The following is a 26,011-nucleotide window of genomic DNA, read 5'->3' as shown; positions in this document are numbered from 1 at the left end:
ATATAAGATTATGTAAAGCAATAATTTTTATTTTTAATGGCAGTTTGAGTTACGTTTTGCACACACAAAGGAAAGATTACACTTCAATAAATGATTTCAGTATAGCGACTTACTCATTTGGGATAAAACAAAATCTTTTTCCTTATACCAAAATAAACTCCAAATACAAGAAATATATGATGTAATGTAAAGGGTCCCTAAAGATTCCAGGAAATATTATTTATTGTTTATATAGCTTTAGGGTTGAGAAGGACCCAAATAAGCATTACATCTAAGGCAGAAAACACATGGAAATGATGAATAGATTTGACTAAATAAATCGTTAACATTTTGAATGTTCAATACTGTAAACAAAGTTATATGGCAAATATGATATTGGGAAAATTTTTGTAATATATGAGAGTTATTGATTATCTTAATTTTTAAAGTTCTTATAAATTAATAAAGACTAGAAAAATAGGGAAAGTATTATAAACTGGCAAGTTCTGTGAAAAAGTTTATCATATGTTAAAAAAACAATAAAACATAAAAAAAAATAACTTTTTTAACTACTGGATTTACGAAGTTAAAGAAGAAAATAATGTACATTGTGCCAAGGATATATATCTAGTGCAGATGTAAATTTGTCTTCCTAAAGTTTAATTTTTTCATAGGCCTTAAAAGTATGCATAAGTCAGGAATTAATGTCCAAAGAACATGTATAACTACCTACCAACAAGGATATTCATTCTGTCACCATTTTTAGTAAAGAAAAATTGAAGTCAACCCATGAGATTTTCAGTCTATTCCTACTAATTCCTTATCTTAATTTGGGTGCAGACAGAAACAGACTCTTGAGATAAGGATTTGGGTACAAGCTGTCAATTTTAAAGATAATCTCAAGGAACATCATAGGGGAGTGAGAAATGAAGGAGAGAAGGAAAGAAAGTCATTAAAGGGTATGTTGTCAGTCAGTCACTACTGTGGGCAACTGGAACTTATTCATGCAGATAAACTCTGGGAACCGGGGTAGAACACATGTCTCAGGGTTATCCTACTCAAGGGGTAAGAAATCTAGGGCCTCCTTTTATCACTCTCCTCATGTGTTAGTTGAAAGCCCCTGGAACTGAAGGAGGGTTTGTTAATTCTCTGGCACTACTGGCTGGCTCACTTGTAAACAGACTGGATTCGTGCAGCCTGGAAAAGCTAGCAAGAAATTCAAAAGCTTTAGCAGATGAAAATTGGACCTGCATGCACAAAAATGTAAAGTGGCAAGGGATACAAGTATGAAGTATCGATAGCATCTGCTATATCCCTGCCCTCACCCATCCACTGCCAAGTCATTAAAACAGCAATATATTCTAGCGGTTAAGAGCATGGGCTTTGTGGTCAAAGTTCTTGACTAGAGTCTAAACTGCCACTTTCTAGCTGTGTGACCATAATCACTGGGGTCCTGAGAGTTCTCATCTGTAAAACAGCAACTGAACTACCAGTCTCATATGGTGGGAGTATTAAATGAGATAACATTTGTAAAAGGTCTAGCAGTAGTAAGAAGTTTTTATTATCAATAATATCCAAACTCCTCAGTATTGCACACAAGGCCTTCCCTCATGTTCTGCGTTCAGCTTTCTTCTTCAGTCTTATCTCAGTCCCCCTCCATTTTCTGTAAGTACTCCTGTGTCCTAGCTATAGGGAACTGTGCATAGTGCTCTGAACACATATACTTGCTGCATTCTAGTGTGAAACTGGAATGGTTTCCCTTCAGCCACTGTTTAAGATTTGACATGTGTCACTTACAATATGAAATCTTTCTGGAATTCCTCAAGTAAAATGAACATTACTTCATTTTCTTACTCTACTACATTGTATCATGTACATAGTTTCATCACAATGCTTACTATATATTAGTCTATTTCTATCATGAGACTCTTTCAGTGCAATACCTAAATTTTACTCATTTACACATTTATTGAAAAAAATACAGTTATGAATAGGCAACTTACAGCCTATGACAGGAATATACAAACTACAAAACAAAATAATTCGATATTACACTAAGTGCTGTTTAAAAATAAACAGTGATGGGGAATGCCTAACAAATGCTTGATGGTTGAAAGAGTAAATACTACTTAAAACCTGAAAACATTTTTCCATAAAAAAACCCCTAAAAATGAGGGTTATGCCTTCACATGCGAAACTGTATGTGACCATAAATCTATAAATAACCTATAATATAGGTGAACTGATTGTTTATTAATTTAGTGCTTCATTCATTTTTTATTCACTCAGAAACTATTATATGAATATACACTATGTGATATATATGAAGCATAACCTATGAATGCAAAGCAAACAAGAGACAAAATAGTATCTTCTCTAGAGAGGTTTAGAACATGGAGGAGAGACAAGTAAAGGAGTAAATATAATACAGAATAATAAGTTTTATTACAAGCGGGGAGTGGAGTGTGGCATGACAGGAACTAGTGTTATGCAGGAAAGGCATGTCAAGGGGGCTAGTTCTTGAAGGAAAAAAAAAGGGAGTCAGCTGGTCAAACAGGTGAGAGAGATGACAGGAAATGATAAGTGTTAGGTTCCATCTGTAAAACAAAGGAGTCTGGAATGTGTGGAGCTCTTTAAACAGGGGAGTGATGTTTATTAAACCCAAGGTTCCAAAGTTTCAAATGAATAAAGAGCCCTGGCTGGTGTGGCTCAATGGGTTAGCACTGGCCTGTGAACCAAAAGGTCACTGGTTTGATTCCTGGTCAGGGCACATGCCTGGGTTGTAGGCCAGGTCCCTGGCTGGGGGTGTGGGAGAGGCAATCGATCAATGTTTCCCTCCCTTCCCCTCTCTCTAGAAATGAATAAATAAAATCTTTTAAAAAATGAATAAAGTCTTTGTGAAGGCCTATTATAATTCATCCTGCAAAGTAATATAAATGATCTTTTGCTTTACAATTATTGAACAAGTTATATACATGACTGCTTTCCTCCATTAGAAGAGATAACTGGGAGATTAGTGACCTCTGTATGTGTTGCCTTGAACACTAAATCGTAATATAATCTTTATTGTAACCTGGACATAGTAATTTATTATGTTTTACCTATTAGAAGTCACAGTCATATGACAGTAGTATACATTTTATGTAAGTACCTTAAGAATTGGTAATATTATTCAAATAGGACTGCAGCACTGGCAGCAGTTTTTCTGAGGAAATATTTTTATACATATTAAACTCACTTTATTCTTCTAAACTGTGAAATTATTGAGACATCTTTTCCAAATGATTTTTAAAATAACTCACTGTAAATGCAGTACAAATATATTTTCTCCTTAAAGACTTGATTTTTGGGGTGTGTCATTTCTAGCAATAAACTGGAAGCACTTTTATTAGCTCAGTTGTACCCTGAATAAGTCACAACTCAATGAAAGAATTGAGATAGTTGACCCATTCTATGGTTTCTGATTTTCTTTCATTCTAATTATCTGAAGCCTGGCATAATTGGAAGCAACCTGTATTTTGGTTTCAGGAATACAAAAGTTCAAATAGGGCCCTGGCTAAGGTTCAGAGAATTACTTATTACTTAATCTCTAAAATTTGGAAAATGAAGGTATTAAAACCTGCCTAACAGGGCTGTTGTATGGATGAAATAAGACTGATTCACTTTTTAAAATTCTTTTCTTAGAAGTAGGCTTAAAGTTAGATTTATGTAGTGATTTGTTTCATGGACATATCTGGCAATTAAAGGCATTTACTATATGTGGCATCTACAATATAATGGCTTAATAAACTTAAAACTAAAAATCACTGGAGAGAAATTTTAAGAGCCTTCAATCCCTCCCCTCCCCCCATTACTATTTGCAAAAAAACTCTGAAGAACCATTCCATGCTAAGATTTACATGGCTGGGACGAAGCAGGCCATGCTTTTCACTTGCCAACTCCATGGCGTAGCATCGCAACAAAAAGTGATTAGTCTATGGCACACTTAGGCAAGTATTTCTATCTAATTTTCAAGTTTAACAGTTCATCATTTCAAGGCCAAAAACAAAATCACTGCAGCAAACATCGCCATATAAAACCCTATTCAATTTGCATTCTCTTTAAAAGTTTTTGCGGCCAATGAATACTTTCATCTAGAAGAAGGATGGACCAAGGATTCATTCCACCAGGTCCTGGTACCATGTAACACGTTGAGACCAAAGTGTCACAGGGCTCCAGACCCTCCACACCTCCACCCCTGCTCCAGAAGCCGTCGGGGCCAGAATCGCTGCCACCCAGTTTTTGCGATGCGGCTCCAGGCGCCTCTCGCGCAGAGCTCTCACCTGCAGACCCTGCTGCTGGAGGCTCTGCGTGATGTAGTCCAAGCGGCGACAAACACTCTTCTTGACCTCGGCCGCCGCCTCCTTGGTGCTGCTCACCAGCACCGCTACCTGCGCTCGGTCGGGGCTCGCAGACACCTCCGCGGTGCCGCTGACGTGCACCTCGCGGGTCAGAGTTTGGGCCTGTGACGAGACGAGGGGACGGCGGCGGTCCGGAAGCGTTTCTCCATCGGAGACCAGATTGTTCTGCCGGCCGCGGTCAGCCCAGGGAACCAGTTCCACAAACACCCTAGACTCAGAGGCCTTTTGCAAGGACATAGTGATGGCAGCTGGGTTACCATAGCAACTGAGAGCTGACGGAGGCCGAAGGGGTCAAAGCGCGCCAGGGCTTTCTTGTGAGCTGCGCAAAGGATGCTGGTATGGGTTTGGAGGGCCCGGACGGAGCTTCTAGAGAGAGGGAGGTACCCTTTGTGGTGGAGGGGTTTGCCACACACGTCTTTTGTACACAGTGTGGAGTGTACGGGTCATTATACTTTTTAACATCTTCCCTTTACCGCCCTCAAAAATCTTAGTAAGCTTCCTCCGCGACCTCCTTCTCAGTGAGCTGCGCCTTTCCACGCCCACGCCGCGCTCCGCGTCTCGCCTTTCGTGCCTCGGCTGAAGTTCTTGAGCAGCCATGGGGGGCAGAGCGGCATTGCGTTTATACACACAACGTTTCTCCATGCGAGTCTGACTTTTCTCCAGCCCTGTCTGACTATGCCGTTCCGCTTGGACACTCTCTTAAGGCGCCACAGAGCCGTGGTTTGCAACAGATTTTGTGTTGGGATGAGCTGCTTTTCGCCAGTTTGATTTTGGGAGTTTTGAGTACTCCAATCTCATTTTCATCGGCTCCTGTGCCACATTGCTAATTTCACATTTGCAGCGTGGTTATAAAGTGCGTGCAAATGGAAAGCTCACGGAAATTAATAGATAGCTAACACAGCTAAAGCTTTGGCAGGATTTTCAAGTCTCAGTTTTTTTCTAAAGTCCCTGGAATTGTTCTCGCCTTGAATACGAACTAGAGTTTTAAGTGGTATCAAAGTACATTCAAAGTGAATGTTGCTGGACAACTTAGATCATGTTTATTCCCTTTTCTTGAGAGAACGATACAACCTTCAAGCCACAGATCCCCATTAGGTAGGTTTTCTTCTTACCGCTATGTATGTGAAAACATCTAGTCCTCCTGTCCCATGAGGAAAAACATGTCCCATGGGAAAAAAAAAAAAAAAGGACAACTATTTTCTCGAAAGGAGCCTGAAAAGTCAACCGCCAATCTTCAAGTAGTTTCTTTTCTATAATTTTCCTTTTCTAGTAAGAATTCAATTAAATTAGGTCGTACTCTCTCCCCTCCATTGTCTTATCACTGGATTAAAGTAATTTTCTCTCTATATTTTGATGTTTATCATTACTTAAAACAATTATATAACATTTTAATTAAAAAACATTAATAACCTTTCTCCATATTTTTAATAATTTCAGATAATCAAAATAATGTTTCTTGAATTTGATGGAAATTCATTTTTCCTAATAAGTGTAGAATAATCTCCTAAGTGAATTATTGAATGAATGAATGTCACGAGTAAAAAAGAGCAGGAGTTTTAAGTGCATATAAGTATTTAGGAAATGATAAAAGTATATTTCAAATAAATGGGAAAATTGATACGTGGTACAGGGATAATTGGTTAGCTATATGAAAAAAGAAGTTCTCTATTTTGCATTATATACTGAAAATAAACAGGAGGCAAAAAGGAATTGGAATAAAATATAAGTTAATATAAATATACTCGTAATTCTGGAAATGGAAAAGATTTTCTGAGCTCAGTTTCAAATGCAGCAACCGTAAGGAAAAGTATGAAAATTTTGACCACTAAAAATTTTTTTTCCAGTATACAAAAACCAAAAAGGCGAGGGGACAAATAAATTGGGAAAATTTGTAAATTAAAAATATTTTAAAATTAAAAACAGTTATACATCAGTGCTCATCAGCTTCGGAACTCGTTAAACCCTGTATACATAACATTTTCATGAGAAAAAAATGTTTCAGCACTTGGCACTTGCTTGGGGATTCATTGACATTCTAGAACCTATGTGAGTCACTAGCCGCCCCGCAAGAGAAAATGCTTCATTGTTGGGTATTTGTCAGTTTGGGCACTCATTGCAAGTTCCAGAATGAATTAATGACTAGTACTGAGGTACACTGTATTTATTTCATACAAAAGGCTAATAGCCTAATGTTTAGAGAACTATTACCAGAAGAAAATAAAATAGGTAATGGAGGCAACCTCTATTAGCTAGGGCTGCCATGACAAAAGACCACAGACTAGACAGCTTATCAGGAATTTATTTTCTCACAATTTTGGAGGATAGAAATCTAAGATCAGGGAGTTGATAGGTCTTGTGTCTTCTGAAGCCCTTTTTCTTGATTTTCAGAAAACCTTACTGTGTCCTCACATGGCCTTTCATATATATGCAAGCATTCCTAATATTTCTTCTTTATAAGACCACCAGATTAATTAGATCAGAGCTCACCCTTATGCCTTCATTTAATTTTAATTTCCTCTCAAAAGGCCCCATCTCTTAGTATAGTCACATTGGGGGTTAGCACTTCAACATATGAATTTGGGAGCAGGGAGCACAATTCAGTCTATAATACAAATGACTTAAGCAGAAGTACTAAGGGTCTATAACATGGGAAAGAAGTTTATCCTCACCCGTAGTTAACAAATACAGATTTAACTATAATAGAATATCCTTTTTTTCTGAATTATCCCACAATGAAGGCAGTGGAAATGGAGATATAATTAGATAAGAGTAATTTTGAAAGAAGAGTGGAACAGTTCTTGGTGACATAACTTTATAGTAAATAAAAGAGCAGGCTAACCCATAGCTTACTGTGAGATTTTCAGCCTGGGTAACAGGGAGAACAAATGAGGATGATAGAGGATATCTATTTGTTCAGTTCACAGTGACCTAGTTCTCTGTCAAAGGCAGGGCTGATCCTCAAGCAACCATTTTGAATAAGATGACTATTTTACACAATTTGCTTGGACTCAGGCCCCTGATTCAAGGTGGGCCAGTTAGAAGTTTTTGTTTGTTTTTATTTTTAGCACAGAAATTAATATTTACACCAAATTAAAAAAATTCAGTTCTCTCAGATATACCATGGCATATATTCATATATACATATAAAATATTGAGAGATAATGGACTGTCAATTTTTCACAAACTGTTTCTAGTAGAGAAGGAGAAAATTTCAGTATATAGAGAAAAAGAGGGAGAAAGAGAGAGAGGAAATCATACATTCAGGGAAGAACAGAGATGAGATAGAGGAAGAGTCCAGGGGTAATTCTAATCTGTTTCTGAAATATTCCTCAGGCCTGCTTTCATTCTTGCCCTGTAGTTCTAAAAAATATTTGTATCCTTATCATAAAATTTGCCACCCTTTTTGCATAAGTAATTACTCAGTTTTATATGATCTTAAAATTAAGAATATTGACTGAAAATAGTGGATCATAGAGAAGGAGAATTCAAACCTCTCTTATATAGCTTTCAGCCTAAAGGAAGTTATAGAGTTCCCCACAAAGTGAATCATGAGGTGCACAACTCGAAGCTTCACCCTTTGAGAAAATTTTGCTCTCCATGGTCATTCAAGGGCACTCTGCGTGATGCTGTCATGCAGCTGCCTTCCATTTCCAACTGGAACCTGCTTATCCAGCCAGCCCATTCATAAACCTGTCCATAGAAGCTCAGGGTTTTCCCTCCTCCTTGAGCTGATCATACAAGAAACCCCATATAACCATTGGTGTGAGCGGAGAATTGTGTTCTAGTGTAACCTTGGTGGGTGCCATAGGACTCTGGGTTACTTGCTCATGCAGCTTGCTTATATCCTCTGATCCTGCTCGTGCTTGGTGTCCCAGATGTGCTATTTTAATCTTTTAATGGGTTTCTGTTGTACTGTCTACCTGTATGACTTGGAGTGTCTGACAGGACCCATCTTATAATGGGCAATTCCAAATATCTCAAAGAAAATCCAGGAGAGAATAGAGCAATATTTTCCAACTGTTGAGTGAAAAAAAAGCAAAACCCTAGAAGTATATATTAAACTGAATCTCAGGAATGAGGGAAAATGGAGATATTTTCAGACATACAAAAACTTAGCCATCTATAGACTTTAATTAAAATATTACCACAGTCTGGCCAGTGTGGCTCATTTGGTTGGGCAGCGTCCCCAAAGTGAAAGGTCGCTGGTTTGATTCCTGATCAGGGCACATGCCTGGATTGCAGGTTTGGTCCCTTTTGGGCTTGTATGGAAGACAACCGATTGATGTTTCTCTCTCACATTGATGTTTTTCTCCCTTTCTTTCTCCCCCCTCCCCTACTCTCTAGAATAAAAAAAATTTTTTTTAAATATTATCATAGTGTATGCCTCTGTAATACTAGTAAGTCCAATAGGATTGAATGATATAGGAGAAATAACAATAATCACAGAAATTGAAAACATGTCCATAAATTTAATTACTTATGAAAATAATTTCTTGTTTGTATGTGAGTGGTTAAATAAAAAAAAAAAAAAAACCTAAAAAAAACCACTAGACATTTATGATAAAGGAGAGACATTCATTGCATTTGGCTAAAGAATATTAAAGTCTTTGGTTATATAAAAAGAAGCTAGAAATACTAAATTGCTTTAGACTTTGTCATAAAACTTTGTAGTTTTTTACCTATGGAAATATATATACCTAAACAAAGAAATCAGGCAAAAAAGAAGGCTAAAAGAGGTAGGAGAAAGATTAAAATAGCACAATGTTATGGAACCACAGGATGTAAAATTTTTGAGAAGGGAATGGTGATTAATGTCAAATGCCACAAACAGGTTAAAAAAATTAAGGATGGAAATATTTTTATTAAATATAATATTCTACCAAAAGATAGAAACAACCCCAATGTCCATTCACTGAAAAATGGGTACACAAAATGAGGCATGTTTGTATAGTGGAATATCACTCAGCCACAAAACGATTCAAGGTACTAATACATTCTACAGTTTGCATAAACCATGAAAGTTTATGCTAAGTAAAAGTGGTCACAAAAGGTCATATGTTATATAAGACCATTCATGTGAAAGTCTAGAATAGGACAATTTATAAAGACAGAGAGTAGATTAGTGGTTTCTTAAGGTTGTGGAGAAGGTAGGGGGAGAGAGAGTTATAGCTAAAGGGTACAGGGTTTCTTATAGGTGATAAAAAATATACTATGGTGATAGTTACATCTCTGAGTATACTAAAAAATATACTGTGGTGATAGATACATCTGTGAGTATACTAAAAACCCTTGCACTGTATACTTGAGCTGCATAAACTGTAATTGTATTTGATACAGTTCAATAGAGGTGTTTCCAAAAAAAAGATTAGAGACCTTCAAAGAATTGTTTCACTGGGAACTGGATGACAAAGGTTTAAGGGATGAGTGTGCTACTAGAAAAAGTAAGAAAGGGTATTTGTTAATATTGTCTGAAGTGAGGTGGTTGTTGTTTGAAAAAGTAATTGGATTCAGGGTTTCCAGAAATGACAGTAGGTAAGATCCTACCTTATCACAAATACCCTAGTCACTGGAAATAGCTCCATTTTGTGTCTCCTCCTTATTTCCCGGTTTGTTTCTTTAACTTTCTTATAGGTTACAGGTGTTTATTTCCTGGTACCTTAAATGATGCAGGTAGAACAAGATAATGGGCATAAGGTGTGTCTGTGGGGACTTCTGCCAGGTTTATTTGCCTGTTTCCCAAGGTCACCTTACACAGAGTTCCAGAGTTTAATGAGTATATCTTTACCTTGAAAGTTACAAATTAATCTAGAAAAAGTATTCTCAAGAACATCTCTACTCTCTGAGGGAAAATAAATATGAGATTGCCTGTTGTTAGGCTGGGCTGCCTTACATTTTGCTTCTAGATTGGAAACCACCGGCCTCTGTGTACATACTTGACTGACCTCTTGGACACTTCAGTATTTCAGGTAAGCCTTTGGTTTAAATCTTTTCTTAGTTGACTCATTTCCTCCCCAATCCATTTCGTATCACTGGTTTCCTTTGGTATTATCTGGCTTACTATTCTTAGCTTTCACATATTTGGCTGCATTAATTTACTTATATTTTAATTGCTTAGGCAAAGCACTGGATGTTTCTTTTATTTAGAGGAGAAGTAATATTTTATAAACAGCTACTATAATAATGGTAACAATTATTGGTTGTAATTATATCTTAATTGATTTACATTATTTGTATCCAAGAGGAGAAGAAATATTTGACAGCTCATTTGTAAATTTAAGCTGTAAAACTCTCACTTGGGTAAAAACTGCTTCTTCTTGATATTAATTCCCTTTGAAAACAGTGGATTAGAGATGGCTTTGCCAATAGATATTTGAATCTTCAAAGATTATTTAATTTCAAATTGTAGTACTATTCAAGCTAATAAGACACTACAGATACATCAATGACTTAGGGAGGAAATATTATTTAATGTGTTTAGTTATCCAGAAGAAATGGTGAAGTTGTTACAGATAAGAATGGGCTCCTTGTATAAATTGTTTTTCCTCTAACAAATACTTACTAGATATTTTAAAAAATAATTGTAACATCTTGGTTGAATGATCAATCATTAAAGATCTAACAGGGCACACAGTGAGGTAAATGCTAAATACATTATTAAAATTATGGGAGAAAAAAGATGATATCCAAAATTATCGTAAAGAGAAAATACCACGGGAAAGAAAACATGGAATTTGGAAGCTAGAAGACACATCGTTTTATGTTACAGATGAACAAACTAGAACAAACCAGAGTTTTGAAAGTTATTTGCCCCAGGTTATAGGGCAGAGGCAGTCTAATGCTTTTTCCACTGTGCCATGCTGCCTCCCATTGATCAATGATTATTTGACTAAATACAGGCCTATTGCTTCTGGCAAACCTCTTTCTCAGAGCAAATGAACAAACAAAACATTTGATCACTTCTAGCCTCCCTTGGCTCCTATAACACTCTTCTTACTCTACTTCCTTCTCTCTGGTCACTTTTTACTGCAGGTTTCATTGACTTTTCCTTTCCTATAACTGACTCAGTTTTCAGCATGCATCTTTTCTCTACATTTGCAGTTACCTTCATTCATTCAGTTTTCACCTCTACTGACTCAATTTTCTTATTTGTAAAAGGAGAGAACTAGAGGAGCTTCTTCGTAATTTAAAAAGCAAGGCCAATGATGATACAAAATGATGGATATTATAAATGTCTTATTTTATTTATTTATTTTATTTTTAAAATCCTCACCTGAGGATATGTTCATTTATTTTAGAGAGACAGAAAGGTGAGAGAGAGAGAGAGAGAGAGAGAGAGAGAGAGAGAGAGTAAGAAACATTGATGTGAGCAAAAAACATCAATCAGTTGCCTCCTGTACCAGGATAGAACATGCAACTTAGGTGTGTGCCCTGTCTGGCAATCAAACCCACAATCTTTTGTTGATACACCTACGTATGTGCCCTGACTGGAAAGCAGACGTGCAACCTAGGTATATGCCCTGACAGGGAATCTAACCCACAACCTTTTGGTGACAGTATAACCAACTGAACCACCCGTCCAGGGCATAAATATATTATTTTATAAACCAGCATTGTCTGAACAAATACCTCACCAAAGAAGATGTACAGATGGTAGGCAAGCCTATGAAAAGATGTTCGGCATCAGTCCTGGTGGGGTAGGTCAGTTGGTGAGAATGTTGTCCTGATACATCAAGGTTGCGGGTTTGATCTCCAGTCGGGGCACATACAAGAGCAACCAATGAATTCATAAATAAGTAGAACAACAGATCGATGTCTCTCTTTCCCTTCCTCTCTCTCTCTCTAAAAATCAATTAATATTTTTAAAATTTAACATATGCATATACTTTTAATGTTTTATTGTTTATGCTATTACAGATGTCCCATTTTTTACCCCTGCACCCTGCTCCACCGAGCCCGCCCCCAACTTCCATAATTAACTTCCACACCATTGTCTGTGACCATGGGTCCTTCATGTATGTTCTTTAACTAATTCCTTCACCTTCTTTCAATCAGTCCCCACCTCCCCACTCCCCTCTCAGAGCTCTCAGTTTGTTCCATAATTCCCTGTTTGTGGTTCTATTTTGCTCATTAGTTTATTTTGTTCATTAGAGCCCTCTTATAAGTGAGATCATATATTTGTCTTTCACCGATGGACTTATTTCACTTAGTATAATAGTCTCCAGTTCTATCCATGCTGTCACAAAAGACAGGAATTCTTTCTTTTTTTCTGCTATGGAGTATTCCATTTTGTAAATGTACTATAGTTTTTTAATCCACTCATCTACTTATGGGCACTTGGGCTGGTTCCAAACCTTGGTTATTGTAAATAACACTGCTATGAACATGGAGGTGCATAAATTCTTTTGAATTGATGTTTTGTGATTCTTAGGGTATATTTCCAGCAATAGAATCACTGGGTCAAAGGCAATTCCATTTTTAGTTTTTTGAGGAAATTCCATACTGTTTTCCATAGTGGCTGCACCAGTCTGCATTCCCACCACCAGTGCACTAGGGTTCCCTTTCTTCCACATCCTCGCCAGCACTTGTTCGTTAATTTGTAGAGGATGGCCATTCTGACTGGTGTAAAGTGGTATCTCATTGTGGTTTTTATTTGCATCTCTCTGATGACTAGTGATGTTGAGCATCTTTTCATGTCTATGGACCCTCTGTATGTCCTCCTAGGAGAAGCATTGATTCAGGTCTTTTGCCCATTTTTTAATTGGATTGTTTGTCTTCCTGGTGTTAAGTTGTATGAGTTTGTTATATATTTTGGAGATTAAATCCTTGTCTGATATATTTTTTGGTTGGCAAATATGTTCTCCCATATGGTCAGTTCCCTTTTCATTTTGATGATAGTTTCTTTAGCTGTGCAGAAACTTTTTAATTTGATGTAGTCCCATTTGTTTTTGTTTTTTTTTCTTTATTTTCCTTGCCCTAGGAAATATATTGACAACAAATATTGCTACATGGGCTATCTGAAATTTTACTGCCTGTGTTTTCCTGTAGGATCTTTAGATACCACAACTTATATTTAAGTATTTTATTCATTTTTTTAAATGATTATATTTATTTTTAGAGAGAGGGTAGGGGAGAGAGAAAGAGAGGGAGAGAAACATCAATGTATAGTTGCCTTTCACATGCCCCCAGCTAGGGACCTGGCCCACAACCCAGACATGTGTCCTGACTGGAAATTGAACTGGCAACCCTTTGGTTCACAGGCTGGCACTCAATTCACTAAGCCACACCAGCCAGGGCTTTTATTTATTTTGAGTTTTTTCAGGTACATGGTGTAAGTTGGCAGTCTAATTTCATTTTTTTACATGGACCAGTCCAATTCTCCCAACACTATTTATTGATGAATCTGTCTTTATTGTATGCTCATGCCTACCTTGTCATATATTAATTGGCTATAAAGACATGGGTTTATTTCTGGGCTTTCTATTCTGTTCCATTGATCTATACATCTGTTCTAATGCCAGTACCGTACTATTTTGATTACAATGGACTTTTTTGATATCAGGTATTATAATCCCTCCAACTTTGTTCTTCTTTTGCAATTTGCTGAGGCTATTTGGGGTCATTTTTGGTTCCATATAAATTTTTGAAATATTTTTTCTAGATTTGTGAAATATGTCTTTTGTATTTTAATAGGAATTGTGTTGACTCTATAGATTGTTTTAGGAAGTATGGACATTTTAATGATGTTAATTTTTCCAGTTCATGAACATGGTATTTGCTTCTATTTGTTTGTATCTTCCTCAGTGTCTTTCTTCAGTGTTCTATAGTTTTCTGAGTACAGGTCTTTTACCTCATTGGTTCAATTTATTCCTAGGTACTTTACTTATTTATTTTTGCTATAATAAATGGGTCTTTTTAATTAGTTTTTCTTTCTGATAGTTCATTGTTGGTGTACAAAAATGCCCTTGGTATCTGAATATTGACTTTGTATCCTGCTACTTTGCCAGATTCACCTATTAGGTCAAGTAGTTTTTTGGTGGAGCCTGTAGGGTTTTCTATGTACACTACCATGTTGTCTGCAAATTATGACAGTTTTACTTCCTCCTTTCCAATTTGAATGCCTTTTATTTCTTGTCTCATCGCTGTGGCTAGGACTTCTAGTATTGTGTTATTTAAGAGTGCTGAAAGCAGACATCCTTGTCTTGTTCCTGATCTTACGGGAAAAACTTTTAGTTTTTGCCCATTGAGTATGATGCTGGTGGTAGGTTTTTCATATATGGCATTTATTATGTTGAGCTATGGTCCCTATATTCACACTTTGCTGAGTGTTTTCATCATAAATGGGTGCTGGATTTTATCAAATGCTTTTTCTGCATGTATTGATATGACCATGTGAAATTTGCTTTCATTTTGTTTATGTGATGTATAACATTTGTTGATTTGTGAATATTGTACCATCTTTGCATTTCTGGAATGAATACCACTTGAGCATGGTGTATGCTCTTTTTAATGTATTGTTAGATCCAGTTTGCTAGTATTTTGTTGAGGATTTTAGAATCTATGTTCATCAGAGATGTTGGCCTGTACTTTATTTTCTTCCTTGTGTCTTTATCTAGCCTCATAAAAAGAATTTGGGAGTCTTCCCTCTTCTTGACTTTTTTGGAATAGTTTGAGAAGGACAGGTGTTAGTTCTTTGACTGTTTGGTAAAAGTCATCTGTGAAGCCATCTGGTCCAGGGCTTTTGTATGCAGGGCATTTATTACTGCTTCAGTTTCACTAGGTTTTTTTTTTCTCTTCAGGTTTTTTGCTTCTTCTCGATTCAGTTTTGGAAAATTGTATGTTTCTAGAAATTTATCCATTTTGTCCAGGTTATCCAATTTTTTGGCATATAGTTGTTCATAGAAATTTTTTACAATCCTTTGTATTTTTGTGGTATCAATTGTTACTTCTCCTCTGTCATTTCTGATTTTTTTTTTTTTATTTGGGTCCTCTCTCTTTTTTTCTTGATGAGTTTGATTAAAGGTTTGTCAATTTTATTTATCTTTTCAAAGAATGAGCTTCTGGATTCATTGAACGTTGGAACTGTCTTTTTAGTCTCTATGTTATTTAGTTTTTCTCTGATCTTGATTATTTCCTTCTTTCTGCTCTCTGAGCTTTTTTTTTTTTTTTTTTTTCCTCCAGTTGTTTTAGATGTAGGGTTTGTTTATTTGAGATTTTTCTATCTTCCTTAGTTAGGCTGTATTGCTATGAACTTTTGTCTCGGGACTGCCTTTGCTGTGTCCAGTAGGTTTTTGGTTATTATGTATTCATTTTCATTTGTTTCCAGATATTTATTGATTTCCTTGATTTCATTGTTAACCCATTCATTATTTAATAACATGTTATTGATCCTCCATGTATTTGAATGTTTCTGAGTTTTTTTCTTGAGGTTGGTTTCTAGTTTCAAGCCATTGTGATCTGAGAAGATGCTTGATATATTTTAATTTTCTTGAATTGGTTGAGGCTTGTTTTGTGTCCTACCATATCATGTGGTCTCTCTTAGAAAATGATTCATGTATGTTTGAGAAGAATGTCTATTTTGCTCGTTGGGATGAAATGTTATGTAAATATCAATTAAGTCCATTTTGATCTAGAGTGTCTGTCATTCAATGCTGCAAAACCCGTGTTGATTTTTCATTGGATGATCTATCCATTGTTGACAGTGGGCAGTTAAAATTTCCTACAATGACTGTATTGCTGTCTATCTCTATCTTAAAGTCCTCCATGATTTTCTTTATATATTTAGGTGCTCCTATATTGGGTGCATATATGTTTACAAGAGTTACATCCTCCTCTTGGACTACTCCCTTGCGTATTATGTAGTGACCTTCTTTGACTCTTTTTATTGGCCTTTGTTTTGAAGTCTGTTTTGTCTGATATAAGTATTGCTACTCCAGTTTTTTTTTTTCATGCCCATTTGGATGGAATATTTTTTCCCATCCCTTCACTTTAAGGCTGTGTATTCCTTTTGTTCTGAGGTGACTTTCTTGTAGACAGCATATATATGGATTGTGTTTTCTTATTCATTCAGCCACCTTATGTCTTTTGATTGAAGCATTTAATCTATTTACATTTAAGGTTATTATTCATTGCCATTTTTTCTTTGTATATGTGTTCCTCTCTCTCTGTCTCTTTCTCCTTTTCCTTAAAGCAGACCCTTTAGCATCTCTTGCAATGCTGGCTTTGTGGAGATGTACTCTTTTTAGCCTTCTTTTGTCTGTGAAGCTCTGTATCCACCTTCCATTTTAAATGAGAGCCTTGCTGGATAGAATAGTCTTCCTTGCTTTTCATTACTTGGAATATTTCATGCCAATCCCTTATGGCTTGTAGTGTTCCTGTTGAAAAATCAACTAGTAGCCTTATGAGAGCTCCCTTGTATGTTATGAGCTGTTTCTCCCTTGCTGCCTTTAAGATTTTTCTTTGTCTTTAAATTTTGCAATTTTGATTTTAATGTGTCTTGGAGTATGTCTCTTGGGCCTCAACTTGATGGGGACCTTCCTTGCTTCCTGAACCTATGTGACTTCTTCCCTCACCAAGTTAAGAGGAGTTTGTGTCATTTTTTCAAACAGATTTTCTATCCCTTGTTCCTTTTCTTCTCATCTGATATCACTATGATACGAATATTGTTATGTTTCATTTTGTCCCAAAGCTCCCTTAAACTACCCTTATTCCTTCTTGAGTCATTTTTCATTTTGTTGCTCTGACTGGGTGTTTTTTTTTACCTTGTCTTTCAACTCTTCCAATTCCTCCCAGTATATTCTTCATTTCAGATATTGCATTTTCTTTTCCAACTCATTCTTAGTCAAGGTTTCTGTCATTTTTATACTGATTTAGTTCCCACTAAGTTCCTTGATCATCCTTATAACCATTACTTTGAACTCTATGTCTGATAAATTGCATGCCTTGATTTCATTTAGCTTTTTTTCTGGAAATTCCTCCTTTTCTTTCATTTGGGGTTGTTTCTTTGTCTCCCCATTTTATTTGTGTCTTTGTGTTTGCTTCTATGTATTAGATTGATCTGCTTTGACTCTCTTTGTTGAGGAGTGGCCTTATGTGTTAGGAGTCCTATTGTACCCACTGGCACAGACTCCTTTTCTCCTGATCTGGATGTTCTAGGAATGTACTTTGTGTGGGTTATGTGTAATCTCTTGTCATATTTGGGTCCTGATTGTTATTGGTCCATTTGGTGGTGGGAACTCCCATCTGGCCAGCTGGCAAGGTGGCTCAATTCCTGCCACATATTGTACACTGTTTTATAGGTGCTGACAGAAAAAAAGAAAACAACACCGAACAAGCAACCACCCCAACCACAATAGCAATATCAATGACAAGAGAGCAAAGAATAATAAAAGCAGAAAGAAATGGAATAGTAGAGAAAGGGGAAAAGGAAAAAGAATATGAGAAGACGAAAGGAAAGAAAAGTGATTATGAGATCAGAAAGGATCTAATACTAATACTAATAGAGAACTAATACTGTTAATGAATTGAAAGAAGAAAATGGGGAACAGGAACACAGAGAAAGTAACAAAATAATAAAAGGGGAGAAGGGAGTAATGGAGTAATCAAAGAAAAGAGTAAAATAGGAGATATGAAAAAAAATTAAAGCACTAAAAATAAAAGAAAAAAGATAAAAAAATAAAAAGGCTATGAAAAAGAAAAATAGCAAAAACAATGAAAAGAAAAAAACAAGTTGATTCATCTTAGCAGAGTTTAAATCTTGCCTGCTGGTTTCTGTCTTTGGAAATTGATCTGATGTCTAAGTCTGGTGTAAGCCAATGTCAGGTGCTGTCCATATTTGGCCTTTGGCAACCTTTTCGAAGATACAATCAATCCACATATTGTGGCAGATTCCTTCAGGCTTGGGTGGACCATACTGCTTTTCAAAGCTGTCTTTTATCAGCACTGGGTCCAGAGGGGTGTCAGCAAATTTACCAGGTCACTGCAGGATGCATCTTTGCCAGTCTCTGCCTGTTGGCTTGCTGTCAATCTTAGACTAGTTGCAGACCTGACTGTTGCTGAGAGGGCTTCTGGAGGAAACGGGGCTGCTGTTCCTGGATTTTCTGTGGCAGGTGCCTTTCAGACGTCAGGGAAGATGGTGGGTGTTTCCCCCTCTCCTGGGCCATTAGTCTGAGTCTGTCCAGGATTATTTCCCTGCATTTGGCAGAGCAGGACCCCTAGTAGACCTCCAAAACCCAGATTTTGGGTCTTCTGGATACTGGTTGGGTGTTTCTGTGGATCTGCTATGAAGGAAAGCACCAGTCTGTTTTCCAGGAAAGGGTATGGATTGACTGTGCCCTACATCCAGTCTCTGACAACCCCTGAGTCTGTTTATGCTGCTGTCTCCTCTGCAAGGGTTAAGACATAGGATGGGAGAAAAGAAAGGAAAAATACAAACAAACAAACAAAACAAAACAAGACAGAGCAAAACTGAAAAAAAGAACAGAAAGAGGTACAGAGTAGATCAAACAGGATTTCAGAGGATGTGGAGAGGGGAATTCTGGGGGCAGGTGGTATCCCACAGGGTAAGGGAATTGATTTTCCCTTGGGAGAGGCTTGCTCTTCTCAAGAAAGATGGCTGCTGTGGAGCCCAGGTATATCCTGGCCCTGAAAATCCCACAGCTGCTCCTCGAAGTCTCTCCCCAGTCCAGAATCTCCTGACAGGACTCCAGCCTGTGCTGGCTTCCTTTTGCTGGGGCCCACGGTGAATACCCACAAACACAAAACCTGTGCTTTGCCCCTTTAAGGAAAAAAAAAAAAAGGGATGCTAGGTTTGTCTACATTAGTTTTAGTCTCTCCCCAGCAGAGAGTACCCCACCACCATCACCACCACCACAGCCTTTCACTGCTGGATGCCACGTGGTGGACCAGTCTCTGTGCTGACTCTCTGTGCTGGGAAGCCTGTGTGTGGTCCTGGCTTCACTCCCTTTAAGGGGAAGCTCTCACAGCTGTGCAGCCACCTAGGTCTGTAGCCCCACCTCCTTGGCCCATAGCCCCACCTCTTTGGCCCTTCGACTGTGTGTATGGGCCCCTTTAAGATGTCCCTGCCCTTCCTACAGGTCTAGGTGTAATTTTTTTTTGGTTATCTTTGGTAAAAGTCTCCTTTTTAGGTAGCCTTCGGATTAATTCCAGTGATTGTTCTTCTCTTTAATTTTATTTCCAGTCTGGTTCTGGGAGGTGGTACATGATATATTCTTCTACTCCACTGCTATCTCCCTAAAAAAAAAAAAAATGTTTTTAATGTCAACATCGTATGTCTTAAGAGAGTTGCATATTAAACAACAAGGTACCTCTGCACATGTATTAGAGTGGCCAAAATCCAAAACTCTGAAAACACCAAATGCTAATAAGAATGTGGAGCAACAGGAACTCAGTCATTGTTCATGCGAACATACAATGGTACAGACACATAGAATATACAAGAGTGAACCCTATGTAAACTAAAGACTTTTTGTGATTATGATGTCTCAGTGTAGGTTGGTTCATCAATTATAACAAACTCACCACTGTGGTGCTAGTGTCAATGTTGGGAAACGTATTTGGGAAGAGATGGGGGTATATGGGGCCTCTACTTTTTATTCAGTTTTTCTGTTTGTCTAAAATTGCTCTACAATGTAGTTGATTAATTAGACTAAAAAAAAGCATTGTGTTTTAAAAAGATAACAGAATTTTGTGTAAAACGATATTCATTGTCAATATATATGTGAGCTGTGCCCTGGCTAGTGTTGCTCAGTTGGCTGGAATGTCCTACTGTAAACACAAAGGTTGCAGGTTTGATTCCCAGTAAGGGCACATGCCTGGGTTGCAGATTCAGTCCCTGGTCAGGGCATATATGGAAGGTAACCCATCGATGTTTCTCTCTCACATTATTGTTTCTCTCCCTGTCTCTCCCCCTTCCTTCCCCTCTCTCTAAAGTCAATAGGCATGTCTTCAGGTGAGATGAGAATTAAAAAAGAAAAGACATGAACTGTGAAATTTATCTTCTTCGAGCCTTAGTTGCTTTATTTTAAAAATTAAACACACACACATATCAGAAAATATTATAGCCATAATTAGGGAACCATCTTCATTTAGAAAAATGCCTTGATAAACTTCCATGGGTGTGGACGGTGAAGAGTGAGGTCTGAAGGAGACTGCAATACAAAGAGAGAACTAAAGAATTATCCAAAAAGAAGTGAACATAGATGTGGGAGGAAGAATGCCAGAAAGAAAGATGAGGGTGTAATTATAGAAAAGACCATACAATATAGATAAGAGGTTGGCTTTTATAGAGAAGGATAGAAAAATTCACTGATGGCATTTGCCAAGAACTTGAAAGACCAGACATCTAATCTATGATATTTAGTTGTTGACCTTTTGGCAACGTAATAAGTCACAGCAATGCATTATCTGTGTGGTTTGGGGGAAATCAAGGAAAGGACCTCTGTATAGAACAAGGAGAAGCAAGCATCTGCAAGAGTTGAGAAGTGTGATATCAAGAGTTCAGCAGAAATAACAATTTATCATGAGAGTTTAAGTGCACAGGATCAAGGGCAATGGGATTTTTCAGAGGAGCCTTTCTCAAAGAGAAGATGAGGTTCCAGTTGACAAATCAGATGACTGGCCTCACAGAACCATTATGGGCATATCTGGAGGTGTGCAGCTCAATACTTGACACATGGTAGTAGAAACTTAAGTAACCACTTGACTTCCAATGGTCTTGTATAGTCCTGCATCACTTTTGGAGCTGAGCCGGCCTTGGCTTTGAGAATTATCTCTGAGTTAGGCAGTAGGGCCACTCTGATGGATCAAAACTCTTACATGGTAACTAAAAGAGCATGGAGAAAAATGGCTTACCTGAAAATGCCATTCACTTAGTTAAGGAGAGTACTTATTAGAAGAAAAGTTTAACTTAAATCATGTCTCCATTAGGATGAAGTTAAGACATGTAATCTTTTTTCCCCCAGACTTGTAAAAAAATGCTTAAATCACAGTAAGCTTAGAAAATATATATTGTGAGAACAGTAAAAGATTAACCCAAGAAAGCTTGAGGTTACATATATAACATTCTGAAAATGACAATAGAACTGAAGGAAAAAAAAAAACTGTATTCTCCCAGAACTGTGTTCATAAAACTCAGTTAAGTCAGTAATACTAACAAGATATGCCAGTGCTCCTGAGATGCAATGGGTACAAAAATAGAAAAAAAAATAAAAAACATAGCAAATGACTTTATGTATTTTACTATGTCATTTTGGCAGTGAAATAACACACATCATTGGTTCTAGGTTTCTTGTTTATTGAAGATTCATCTCAAGTCATATAGACATATTCTTTAATGATGCAAAGTGAATTTTTGATTGTCTAAACAGATTTTCTCAACCTTGCCTTCTTGTAATGGCAGGACAGGATAGACAGTTCAGTCCCCTGTCAACTCCTGATCATTTGCTTAATCCTCCCACCGAGGTAACATTGTTTGAATGGTGACAATTTCTGTTAATTCTGCAATGTTACCTAGAAAGAACATGGGCTTTGGGGTCCTGTAGACTTGTGGTTGAATGACCTTTTTTTTTTTTTTTTTAATCTGACCTTGGGGAATTAATTTAAATGTTTCTGAGACTCAGTTTTCTCATCTATAAAATAGATAAAATAATATATACCTGCTGCGGAGATTGCTAATGTTTACAATGTTTATGTTCTCCTTTTATTTTGGGGCACAAATGATATATTTTCAGCCTCCCTTGTAGATTGTTGTGGCCATGGCTTAGTTCTGGCAATGGAATGCTGGTGGAAATAAATGCACCATCTCTTGGCTTGACCCGTAAAAATCCTCTATGAGCACTCATGTCTCAATTTCTCCTTTTGCTGGCTGCCTGGAGGGGACTCCAGAGTTGTGTAAGAGATAAGAGCTATAAGACAGAAGAAGCTTGAAGCAGAGCCTGCCACCACTCCTTTGCTACCTCCATCAGATTTAAGCAAGTAGTAACATTTGTTTTGGTAATCCACTGAAACTTGGCACGTGTTCATTTCAGCAGTTAGTCTACCGTGACTAATACACATCTAGGGTTATTATAAAGATACCATGAGGAATTTTTGTTAAGTGTCGGAGATAAATTAAGTTTTGGAAGCATTCAGGCATTGCAGACACCAGGGATTCCCCAAAGTGACCAGACTGTTAGGATCTGAGTTGGCTGGACTGACTTCTTGATGCTAGTTTTACAGCTAGACCTGTTGTTATGTCTCAGATCCCTTGGGGGTGTGGACGATTAATTCTTCTGGTTGTATATTTTTGTTATTGAGGTATAATTGAGATATGACATTATATTAGTTTTAGGTGTACAACATAGTGATTTGATATTTGTTTATATAGACATACCTCAAAGATATTGTGGGTTTGGTTCCAGACCACCACAATAAAGCAAGTTTCACAATAATGTGAGTCATAATCTTTTTGCTAGTGGAGGATCTTGCCTTTAATTTGTAAGAAATGCAACATCTGTGAAGCACAGTAAAGTGAAGCACAATAAAATGTGGTATGACTGTATTGCAAAATGATTGCCACAATGTCTGGTTAACATTCAGTTACAGATCTTGACATCTCCTATTGGCCTGTTAAATTTATCCTGTATCATGGTAACTGAAGTCATATGTTTTACACCTACCACTGTTTACATTTAGGACCCAGGAGAGGACTATACCAGTGTTATTCAATAGAATATGATGACAGCCACAAATATAAAATTTTCTAGCGGTTACATTAAAAAAAGTTTTAAAAACTCAGGTGAAATTAATTTTAATAATTTATTATTTAACCTAGTACAGGGTGGGGCAAAAGTAGGTTTACAGTTGTTTGTATGGAAAACAATACAATAATTAATAAATAAAAACATAAGAATAAACTTTTGCATACTCACAACTCTAAACCTATTTTTGCCCACCCTGTATATTCAAAATATAATTTCAATAACTAATCAATATTGTTTGTATTTTTAATGCTGATTCTTGAAATCAGTGTGTATTTTACATTGACAGCACATTTTAATTTAGACGAACCTAATTCCAAGTGTTGAATAACCACATTTTGATAATGGCTGCCTTATTGAACAGCTCAGGTTAATGAACAAATCAAAAAAGACCTATCACCACTTCTGAATAAAATGTTTTCAAAGTTATTTGCCACATTTTCTATGCGGATGTAGGATAACATTGTTCTTATTGTTCTGGAAGAGCAGACATGGTAAAGCAAATATTCACATCATCAAGTTCAGGGGGGGGAACATTTTATTTATGAGGTGTCATTTATCTGGAGATACAGTTCTGGAAACTTCATTGCAGACTTGTATGTAGAAAATTCTTAAGTAAAAATCATTGATGGGATTGATCAATGTTCATATAATTATATATTCAACATTTATAAATTTATAATAAAAATATAATTCTTATAGGAAAACTAATATATTCTGATGTGCTAAGGGAAGCCATGCAAGAGCCTAAAATACAGTTATGCCATGATCTAAGATAGCAATAAAAAGCTTATTTTTCTCTAGGAAAACTACTTCTGATCTCTGTTTACAAAGGGAATTTAACTTCTTTGTAAAAAATAATACACTTTTAGATACCCATGAATGCATATTGAAATGCATATCTATCCTTGTTTTAATGAAAGTATAGAAATTGATCACTTTTCTGTGAATAATGAAAAACAGAGTTTAGTTCAAAGGCATTGAATTTACCATAGTAAACAACATTCGAATAGTGTAGTTGCTTTAGAGATGACAAGCAGTCATGCCCATGAGGGAAATAATATGTTGCAAGGTTGAAAGAAAATGGATTATTCAAGATGTCACTTCATGAAAATGAAATGATATCTTTGATATTCAAAGCACCAAAAGAGAATTTAATACACTGCTAGAGAAATCAGAGATACATTTGATGGTTAGAAAAAATAGGGTTTTAAGAATAAAGTAAATTACCTTGTTTTCTTCTTCCAACATAAAAAAGAGATTAAGTATATAAGGCAAAATGGGGGAGAATTCAAGAGAGATAGTAGCATGTACAAATCAGATAATATAAGGAAAAAATAAAACTATATACATATAGATTGTTAAAAGATAAAGGAAAGAGATAGGTCATGTTTAACATAACTTCACTTAAAAAAATAGTCATCATGTTGTACATTATTTCTCTTAAAATACTTATTTATCTTAAAATCATGATTACATATTAAAATTAGAGTGTACACTTGGTGGACTTGTAAGTTGGTATAGCTGTTATTAAAGTTACAAAAAAATTAAAAATACAACTATCATTCGATCCAACAATCTCACTTCTCTGTTGCCACTTCTCCATTCTAACTCTTACCTATCACACTACAGAGACAAAGCTTTTTCTTAATGCAAAAGGTATGCCTTTATAGTCACAAACTAGAAATAGAGGGGCTGGATCAAATACCCCCCGCCCCTGGTAGAAGAGAGATGTGATTTAGAATAACTATTCAAAAGCAAAGCCATCATTTTAGGCAGATATTCCCTGGCCTTTAACTTGCTTATAGCTATCAACCTCTAGTGGCTGGCTCATCAGGTAACTTAGAATACATTTTTCAATGTTTTATTCTTGGAAGATTTACTAAGAAATTACATTTAATAAAATTAAACATTCTATGGTTATACTAATGATATTAAAAGGCCAGTGGTATTAGAATATTCTGACTTTAAAAAACATCCCTGATTATTATAATTATTATAGCCTTGCTTTATATCATAGAATTGTCTGCTTTTAAATTAGTCTCCCTATTTCTCTGTCTGTCACTCTGTCTCTCTCTGTCTGTATGTCTGTCTTACTCTCTCTCTCTCTATCTGAAGGGGCTACAAAAACAAAACAAAAGTTTGGGCAAGAAAGTTTTAAAAAGTTTTTTATTAAGTAAGCTTATGCCTTAAGCACTATAGCTGTTTTACCTGTTGGATAAAATTGCCTTGCATTTTAGGCAGAGTAATAATATTTTAAAAAATAGCCCTTAGGAGACTTCTGGCCAAGATAGAGGCCTAGACAGATGCACTGTGTCTCCCTCCACAACTAAGAAGGAATACAACTACCTCAAAACTAGAGACAACCAGAAGTTCCAGAAAATCAAGCTTCATGGAAGTTGAACAAAGATATAAAGAAGAATATTCATCAAGACAGGTGGGAGGGATGGAGCCAGGGTAGAGAGAACACAGTGTGGTGGCAGCAGCAGTGGTGGCAATAGAAGGCTGGTGGAAAGCGTGGTCACATGTTTTAAAAATTAGGGAGGGACACTTGGGGAGCACTCCCAGCACCATACAGGACCCCACAACTCATGGTTCCAGTGCTGGGGAAAATAAAGCCTCATTGCTTCTGATTGTGCAAACCAGTGGGAGTTGGGGCAAAGGAAGAAATTGCTAATCTCTCAGGAGAGTCCACTTGTTTAAAGGGCCCCCACGGTCCTAGAACATTCACAGACCCACCCCCTCTGGGAACAATGGCAAGGGCAACAGCTAGAGGGGTGCCAGTCCCATATGGAAGTGGGAGAAGTGCCTGGAAAGGGGGCAAGTGCTGAGCAAGCAGCATTGTTCCCTCTCAGACCCTTCCCTCACATCTGGTGC

At 36.8% G+C, this 26,011-nt stretch overlaps 1 protein-coding gene and 1 long non-coding RNA gene across 4 annotated transcripts in view; one reads left to right on the top strand and one right to left on the bottom strand.

The window, feature by feature from the left end:
* The window catches only part of IRAK1BP1 (interleukin 1 receptor associated kinase 1 binding protein 1), a 37,969-nt gene extending 33,307 nt beyond the window's left edge, over window positions 1–4,662 (bottom strand). For all 3 annotated transcript variants that reach the window (XR_016511809.1, XR_016511810.1, XM_090280517.1), the window contains exon 1: window positions 4,302–4,662. Coding sequence is in view for 1 of the 3 variants with exons in the window: in XM_090280517.1 (XP_090136643.1) it covers window positions 4,302–4,616 (315 nt within the window). In the remaining 2 variants the exon portion in view is untranslated. The remainder of the gene's footprint in view (window positions 1–4,301) is intronic.
* Window positions 1–26,011, top strand: part of LOC150007356 (uncharacterized) — a 141,009-nt gene that overhangs the window by 34,188 nt on the left and 80,810 nt on the right. The gene's annotated exons all lie outside the window — the stretch shown is intronic.

Source organism: Furipterus horrens, unplaced genomic scaffold, assembly GCF_987537825.1.
Source record: "Furipterus horrens unplaced genomic scaffold, mFurHor1.1.pri manual_scaffold_6, whole genome shotgun sequence".
Taxonomy (NCBI): domain Eukaryota; kingdom Metazoa; phylum Chordata; class Mammalia; order Chiroptera; family Furipteridae; genus Furipterus; species Furipterus horrens.
This window is presented reverse-complemented; position numbering and strand designations above follow the sequence as displayed.